At 32.2% G+C, this 9,662-nt stretch overlaps 1 protein-coding gene across 1 annotated transcript; it reads left to right on the top strand.

Annotated features, from left to right (window-relative positions):
- The first annotated feature begins 428 nt into the window (after positions 1-428).
- Positions 429-9,409, top strand: LOC144838341 (uncharacterized). Its single transcript, XM_078693680.1, has 8 exons — positions 429-481; positions 3,519-3,589; positions 4,163-4,405; positions 5,141-5,270; positions 6,007-6,122; positions 7,422-7,664; positions 8,676-8,789; positions 9,052-9,409. Exons 2-8 carry the CDS (start codon positions 3,523-3,525, stop codon positions 9,081-9,083), a joined length of 945 nt encoding a protein of 314 aa, XP_078549806.1. The 5' UTR covers positions 429-481; positions 3,519-3,522; the 3' UTR covers positions 9,084-9,409.
- The last annotated feature ends 253 nt before the right edge of the window (positions 9,410-9,662 follow it).

Genomic DNA, 9,662 nt, shown 5'->3' with positions numbered 1-9,662 from the left:
TTGTTTGTAATAGAAGACTACACATTTGGAAATGGTCTAAAACTAATGTTGGTGACAGATGCAATAATGTGATAGAAAACAGGAGAAGAACACATGTTACTTAAGTATAAAGTGATTAAGCCAGCAGTTTGGAAAAAATTCAATGCTCTTATTAATCGCGTGTAGTCGCATACAACGCGACTCTATAGCTCACTATGTCGGTCGGTCGGTTGGTCGATAAACACTAACTTGAGCACGCGACTGCAGCGATGCATATGGCCTTGTTGTTGAATGCTTTCAAAGTGCTGAAGAATAATCTCGCACACACACTGGTAATGGTTGAATTATTTTGGTAAAAAAAAAAAATTATAATACCTTTTGTCAAGTATGCTTTTAGTATTATTTATCCGATGGTTGTACTTGAAATTTAGTTGAATAAAGCTGACGACCGGACACGTACATGTAAAGACAAGGCAACCTGTAACCTGTAATACATATCTCGGTAAGTCGACACTCTTGCACTTTCCTTGTACTTTTATATCTTATACTTTTATATCTTATACTTTTATACCTTGTACTATTATATCTTGTACTTTTAAATCTTGTACTTTTATATCTTGTACTTTTATATCTTGTACTTTTTCTTGTGAAATATATTTCACAATACTTGTACAAGATGGATCACAGTGACGCTCTCTTTTTAATTTTTTAGGATCATTTTTTTTTAATGTGGGATTCCCATGTTAATTACATTATTAAAATAAAAAAAGTAAAAAATAATAAACTCCATTATTTACGTACCCTTACGTCATGGCGTCTTTTTACTATCTACCCAAGCGCAATTATATTAGTTTTTTTTTAGTTTAAGCTGTTCCAGCTTGGAACACCGTCAGGAGGGATTACACAATTGGGTGTCGAAAAACGTGCTTGCTGTATCATTTTGGGTGCCGGTTATTCTATTTATGATGTGATTTGGTCGATCTACGCTTGGGTACAATTAGTGATCGACGTCGTGGGCTCTGTTTTTCATTTGACAATTTTTCATTTTTCATTGTGCCAACTCTTCTTTTCTAAAAACCCTTCCCCTTATCACACCTGGCATAGACACTACCTCTTCTTGAATCGCATTGTGCATCTAAACGCCACCTGTTCCGTAGATGGTTTTGATTGATAAACAAACAATGCTTATACATTTAAATTAAAGTTTGATTTTTAAGTATGTTTTTTTTGTACAATAATATATATATTTTGCTGTAAATGAACGTTTTGTATATTCATATATCTAATTTTATGAATGAATTTTATAATAACTTTTGAACTGTTTAAACTTTTGATATTTTTTCACTCAATTTTTGATTCAAATTAAATCTCGATTCAGCATTTTTTCTGCTATGTTTTAATATTATTGAATTTGAATAAATACTAATAAATAAATATAACGTCAATATTTATATGGTGTTCTGAATAATTTTGTAATAATGTATTGTACTAAACTTATTGAATAAAATCATGGAGACCTCAGCTGATGGCGTCACTCGGCTTTAGTAATGTTTTGCTGTGATGTACTCTTCTACTCTTCCGAAAGATGCACTGGGTAGGCCTACGTTCTTATAAGTGCACATGAGCCAGATACGTACACCGAATCTCCAGTATCCACATTGTGTTCAATTATAATATCTTTAAATTTCCTGATTTCATTGCAGATTTTGAAAAAAAAATGTTTGTACATTGATTGGTTCTATTGATTTTTACTATCTTCCTAAACATTGATTAGACGATCTCCGATTGAGAAAATATCTACCAACATTATGATTAGATCTATGCCTACTACGTGAAAAAGTGATGATTTTAAAAGGAATGAAATTAGAAAGAAGTTTATTATCGGTTGAAATGAGTTTTACACACTTACTTTATCTCAGTTTATACAAACAACTATTAACTACTTTTATTAATTTAGAGATTACAGATTTTTTGATTTTAAACCTATAATTTAAGAAATAACAAACAAAACTTATTCGATTGTGAAACCAACCAATATGTGGGTGGAGTTAACAAAGGAACACAATTCTTATAAAATCGTATTAAGCGTAGGCATTGGGTTTTCTGTAAGGTACAAGGTTATAGAGACAATTAAATATCTTCGTATTAATCAAACTAAAAGGTAATTGATAACTTGAACTGAAATGAAAAAATAACTTCAGACTTCTAATTGATTTGATCACCGATGCTTAAAATGTTTTCAAATTTTCGTATAACCAAACTAAAGGTATTTGATAATTTAAACTGAAATGAAAAAATAAATTGAGGCTTCTAAGTGATTTGATCACCGATGCTTAAAATATTCAAATTTAAAATGTATAGCAATTTTTTCGGCGTGTACCTGCACACAAATCATGAAGTCAGCATATTCATATCATTGTTATCTAGTTTTCATACTGTAGAGTAAATACACATTGTGATTTATGATGATGATTCTTGCTTTTAGGTGTTTTCTAAAACTCTGTCTACACTAATCAAACTTTTTTTTTTCATTTCTATTTTATTTTATTTTTATTTTATTCAGTCAAAACCAACTGCGATAAATACCGCCACTAACAGGTTTGAAACCGTCAATACAACATCAAAAACGGTTAACAATAAAATACAGATAGAAATATATATATATATATATATATATATTCCGCCGTACCAGGCCGAGAATGTTAAAGAGTCGCTATCCAATCGAGTTTGAACAATACCATGAAAGCCCCAGTGGTCTAATGGTTAGGGCAACTGCATATCAAGTAGACGGTCTGAGTTTGAGTCTCGGTTGGCGCGACTTTTTCTCATTCTCACAGATTTCCTCATCTTTATCGTTTCAAATTAATTAATTAAATTTCAGTATATCACCGGGCGGTTTAGAATTAATGTTCTTTGCCTACTGTGTTTATATATATAAAAGTATCTCTTTGGAGATCCCGCCTCGTGAATAAAAATACTGAAAGATGAGGGCGTATCAATTTGATCTCTGTTGCGCGTGCGTACAACTGAGGACTAGTGCTGTTCCGCCGTACCACGCCGAGAATGTTAAAGAGTCGCTATCCAATCGAGTTTGAACAATACCGTGAAAGCCCATACCATGAAAGCCCCAGTGGTCTAATGGTTAGGGCAACTGCATATCAAGCAGACGGTCCGAGTTCGAGTCTCGGTTGGGGCTTTATCGTTTCAAATTAATTAATTAAATTTCAGTATATCACCGGGCGGTTTAGAATTAATGTTCTTTGCCTACTGTGTGTATATATATATAAACATAGATCAGCATGCCATAAACAATTTCAATTTAAAATGTATATTAATATTAACAAAACCAACAGTGAACTCATGGTTCACCAATTTACAGGAGGGAACTTTATGTGACAAAAAATGAGATGTGCCCATTATACACACGATGATGTCATATCACTAGGGGCCTACCATATTTGGACACATCACATCTTTGTTATCAAAGAAGTTTGATAGTCACGTAGACAGAACTTAATATCTGATTTATTTTCCTATAGAACAATGGCTGCCACAATGAAGATGATTGTTTTCATATTAGTAATACAAAGCCTGGTGCTATTTGTTTTCAGTACGTATGTGTTTCCTATCTGCCGTATTATTATTGTAATACAAGAATTTTCAAATTTTCAATTTAAAGAGACAAATGTTGTCAATAACGGTATAATATTCCTCTACATATTCAATTTTCGTCTCTTTAGGCCTATTTACCAAGTATCCAAATAAATGTTCCGAATATGAGACTTTTAAATGCAGACAGATGTTATATATTTTATATAGCCTAATTTTTTTTGTAAATAATTTATTTTATCGTAATTTAATTTATCTTTTGTTTTGTTTTTTATTGGAACTTACGAGGGCCCCTGAATATCAACTCGCATTAATTTGTCGAACGGGAAAGGTTACTCTAAATAAAGTTGAAATAAATCAATATAAGGAGTAAGCGTTGCATGCGCATTCTAATTTAGATGAATAAATACGCCTAATGGAAACCGGCTCGATAGCGCTCTATTATCCAAATTATGCGGGAAAACAAAAAGCTAAATAAATGTGTTTTATTTACTCAGCTTAGGCCTACATACAATTTACGATTTCGAGAAAAGATTTTCTTATTTTGTTTCTAAACATTATTTTTATTTTACAGGTGACAAGGTGTATGTTTCTGTAAAAGCACCTCCTGGTATTCATTTCATAGACCCAGATATGTTCTTTGCGTCCTTTCAGGAATTGGAATTAGGCCTACAGTCTAGTATCAACCAGCCTATTGGCCTAGATCTCAATCCATATACATCAACACTGTATTGGTCAGATGGTATTCAACATACCATCGAGAGCTATTCCTTTGAAACTGGTGAAAAATTTGTTTTGGTTTCAACTGGAGATGGATGTAAGTGAAGGTTTTCTTTTCTTTTAATGATTTGTATATGCCTTTACATGTGCGACATAAACTATAGGAGATCTTAAATAACAGTGAGGTACTATTATGTTGTTCTTTTACCTCTTATCTTCACAGTATTTTCGACTTAAGAAGACTATATTTACAGTATCAAGTTTTTAAACATACTACTAGCAGTTTGTGTTATAGCATCCACTAAGACTAAATGGTTATGTCATTCTGGCAATCGTGTAATTGGCTCCTTTCTTTGTAGTGTTTGAGTGTATTGAATTTGAGTTTGAGTGTTTATTTCATCGTAATTGATCCTGACGATATTTTCTCGTAATCAACAATTCTTTAAAACTGTTTAGCTAACGTTTTTTTATTTTTCATAACTTCATATTCTTCATAATGTTAATTCTAGAAATATTGTTAAGAAATTTACAGTATACTTACAACTATATAATATAACAGATAACATTTTTACATGGTATAATTCAAGTATAAATTACCAACACATCCTAGTATTTCCTGCTTAAATACACATGTACCTAATCAAAATGTAGACCAGATATAATTATCAGGGAAATCTAAAGCTCATACATACTCATACCCCACCCTTGTAATTCCATAAATACTGAGGTCTGACTGTGTATAGAGAAATTGTAAGCGTGGGCTACTAAAATTGATACATCTATAATATGATATCTATGTGTTGATTGGTACATATAACTATTGTTTTTATAGCTTACGTTACTGATATAGACGTTGATCCATTTGGAGGTAAACTTTACTGGAGTGATGGTACTGGGAGAACAGTGCTATTTCAACTCTCCAAGGATGATCCAACGACCATTGCATTCAATTCGGAAACTCAGTACGTAACGTGTTTTTGAAAACATTGTGACGGCTTATTAAATCAAAAAATTAAGATAATGAAAACGATGCTGCAATTGCACTTTTGTTGAGCATTATATCAATATTTAATTTTACATGTTCTGTCTTTCTACGTGAAAGGTTGCTACACACTATAGGACAATAACGATCGATTTTACATAAACAAATTAAATTAGAAAAATGGAATATCTATTTATGCTGTCTCTAATCAAATGACGTCATAATCAATTAGTCACAATCGTCACGATATAATTACTCTTACTCATCATGACGTCAGTTGATTGGACGTGTGAAAATATTATTTTTATCAAAGGCAGCATAGATTGTTATCCTATAGTTCTAGGATAAAAAGTGTTTATATTTCTTTCGTTTTTTTGTAGGAAAAGTTCTGATCATACTTATCTATTTATCGTCGATTGTTATCGTCGTAGTGTAAAATGGGCCTGAAGCGAGGTTTTATAACACTCAAATTGTATGCTAAATTCTTGCTTGGTTAAAAACTTCCAAATGCATGAAGACAACTTTTTTTTTGTAGAAGTTACCGGTAGTATTCCGGTAACAGTCTGCAAGTATCTAAATTCAATACTTTACGCACAAAAAAGCAATACAAAATTAATTAATTTTTTACATAGGCTATAAATTAGATTTAGAAATTCAAACACTATATATAAGCGATCCGTTCGATCACCTAATAATGTGCATGCTGGATTTTTCAGGTATCTGTACTGGGCTACAAGTGGGGGTTTTAAAGCAATATATCGAGCCAGAATAGGTGAAACCAAAGCTTTAGTTACAACATTGAACGTGACATCAGGTGGAATTGATTTTAAAGGTAGCTATATTACCATATAAGGGAGTGAGTTTGAACTTTTGTTCGTTATCATTGGTCCTACTGCACAAATCTATACGTTGGCTATCAAGATGACCAGAATTGCATTGGCAAAGTTTATATGTTGACATTTGAAGATTAACCGCTTCATCTTGAATCAAATATAGCTGTCAAAATGGCTTCTAAAATCCATACTTTCCCTAGGGAAAAGTATATAATGTGATGATGTTCTATTATTTAATAATGGAACATCATAATTATACAGAATTGAACGGCGCCGTTTCCGTTTGTGAAACGGAGCAGGTGTGAATGTACAGTAGCTCTAGACTATTTTTTTCGGTACAAAATTCTTTAGTATTAAACGTATACATACACAGAACCACAATTTATTGATTAATAGATTTCTACCACCATTTTTGTACACCGTGATCCGTCTTTTTTTAAAGAAGCCCACAACGGCCCCATAATATTATGGTCGTTTATACATAGTGAGGCAAAACGTTTTCTCTTTAACTCTAGACGCTGGTAAAACAAGAGAAGCATAGTAATACAATTTAGGACCAAGATGGCGGCCAAAATATGGCCCCCCCAGTTGCAATGAATTGTTTTTTAGGTCAAAGGTCAATAACTTTACTTCCGGTCATTTTCTAACAAAATGTTGCATTACAATAAATATAAATATGTATGGTCTCAGCAATTTGAGACCATTTTTAAATTTCAATGACCAGCGTTTTTTAGATACAATACAAGTCAAGGTCAAAGGTCAATAGTGCAGAAAAATAGCATTTCCTATTACATTTCGTCAAAATGTTCCATTACAATGAATATAAATATATACGCTCCAAGTATTTTGATACCACTATCTTGTTGATAGTTAACTCAAGCTCATACTTTATGAAGAACGGAAAAACATCTTCACCGTATAGTGCCAGATAAATTATTGACAGAAAAAAGAAGAGATTCTAATTATATGTTTTTGTTTAAATCAAAACAGAATTCTAAATACATTTTTTGCAATAGTATCTGATTTTTAAAACTGTCTAAAAAGTTCAGCCATAAAAACCGCAATATGCTACATGATGAAATATTACTTACCCATCGCATTCGAATTAGTGTTTGTTAAGAATATATCTTTTAGAAACACCTAAAAAGCCAACATAATGTAGTAATTGAAAATTTTAATATTAGTAGTTATTTTATTTTTTATAGTATCTCTATTGAATCTCTGCTGTATTCTATATATAAGAGTGATAATTAATTTGAATTTGGTATGTTTTTTATTTTTTTGTTTGATATCTTTAGATGACACCATATTCTGGATTGACGACTATCTACACAAGGCAGATTTAGATGGTAACAACATAATTATTTCTCTGCAAAATTCCTTTACACTTGTCGCTAACATTGCGATCCACGGTGATAATGTGTACATGACAGACCGGAATTTGGGCGGTATTCGATGGACAGATATTAATACAGAAAGTGTCAGTTCTCGCTACTCCTCGTCTTTCACAGACCACATAGAAGACCTGGTATATTATGCAGGTAATACCATTTTCACATCAACTTCCCCCACAATCAATGTCAGAACATCAGTAATAAGGTTAAGGTGACAGCAGAATTGTTACGACTATACCATACCATATCATCATTTTATAGACAAATATCTTCCGTGATCCAGTTCAGACCGTAACAAATTTTCCAACAAGAAATCTGTGAGAATGCCCTAACCGAGACTCGAACTCGGACCTTCTGTTTGATATGCAGCTGTCCTAACCATTAGACCATGGTAGTATTGTTCAAACTTGGTTGAATAATGACTCTTTAACATTCTTCACGTGGTATGGCGGAACAGCATTAGTTCCTCAATTGTACGCACGCGCACCAAAGATCAAATTGATACCCCCAACTTATTCAGTATCTTTATTCACGAAGCGGGATCTCCAAAGAGATACTTTTACATATATAAACAAATCAGATTATATAAACTATATTTTAGTGAAAGGAGGTACAAGTTTCATAAAAACTCTCTAAATAGCTTGAGTGAAAGTGATAGTTGCAACATTTTCAATCAGAGAGAGACCTGGAACACAACAAATGTTTTTTTCGTGCTATACAAGTTGGCCTTTATCCGTTACGTAATTTATTGAATCAGGGAAAAAATAATTTCCCGGGATTATAAAGCATGTACCATTATGATTTACATAGATGTAGGTCTAGCAGTTGAATGATGCCAGGGAATGACTGGGTCATGGAAAGATTAACATAGTTTGTGCAACTAAACGGCTAATTCAACAGTGATTTTTTTTCTAATATACATCTTACTAAATGATGGTTACTGTCCTCTATCCGTTTGTCTACAGAAAATTTTACTGCGTTTGGAACTATACCATTCTAATGTTCCATTACTGTACTCAAAAGTCTACTCACAAACATAAGCAACGTTGTCAACAAAAAGTACTTATGCTGTGTATAAACAATTGTTTACTAATTTAAATTTTCTTATAATTATGAGCACTGATCCATGTCAATTTTTGGAACTTATATTTACATTAGATCCAGTCTGTGCAGAGGAATGCAACAACAACGGTAACTGCGAATATATTGAGGAGGATGTTGTAATGGGCTGTTCGTGCCCATTCGGTTTTGGTGGATCAACCTGCGACACAAGTATGTTTAACTTTTGTCTAGATACAAAGATATACCAAAATAATGTATTTAAAGTTGATTATTTCTTTCAAAAGTATAAAATATATCTTGTGAAACGTCCAGAAAATATTAGAACCGATAACTTTATAAAACTGTGAAAATTTAAAGTTTTAAGTCTGTTTAAGTTTGCTTAAACACTATATTTTATCAATAAGAATAATAAGGACATCCTGGTATTCTACTAAAATAGTGTTTCACTAAATATTTAATCATATTTTTTTAGTTATGGGATACTGCGACTGTTGGAACCCTTGAGATTGGAGTTTACAACAAACGAACTATTACTGGTGGTTGTTGATAATCAAAGGTTAAAAATATGTATTTTTAATAATAGGTGACATAGGTAGTGAACAAACTAATAACAATTATTAATTTGTATAGCATATATATCCGGTATAATATAATATTTGTATATGTTGCAAACAATAACATGTGTGTAAGTAGTACATGTAATAGTGTGTATTTTTTATTTGTAAAGTTAGTTTATTTTCTTTTAATTCTTTTTACATTTTCCTTTTTTGATAATTTCAAGTTATGTGACTGCGACTGTTAATTAGTCATTATCTCACATTCTTTTAAGTAATAATAGTTAGGACTCCCATTTCCTTGGTTTTGTCCCCATTGCAAATAACATTTGGAGATCATGGAAACACGACACCAAGGGAAGCAAGTCGCGAAAACCATTATTAATTAATCAACAATCCATAGAAGCACTATAAACAAAGGAACAAACAAATCAATAACCAATCAGGACCAATGACTTAGAAACACAGAGACCAAACGAAGAAAATCCAGATACAGATAGACCAAAGAAAGACAAGAGAACTGCTGCAG

The sequence above is a fragment of the Antedon bifida genome, chromosome 3 (assembly GCF_963402885.1).
Source record: "Antedon bifida chromosome 3, ecAntBifi1.1, whole genome shotgun sequence".
Lineage (NCBI taxonomy): Eukaryota > Metazoa > Echinodermata > Crinoidea > Comatulida > Antedonidae > Antedon > Antedon bifida.
Note: the sequence above shows the minus strand (reverse complement) of the source record. Positions and strands in the feature narration are given on the sequence as shown.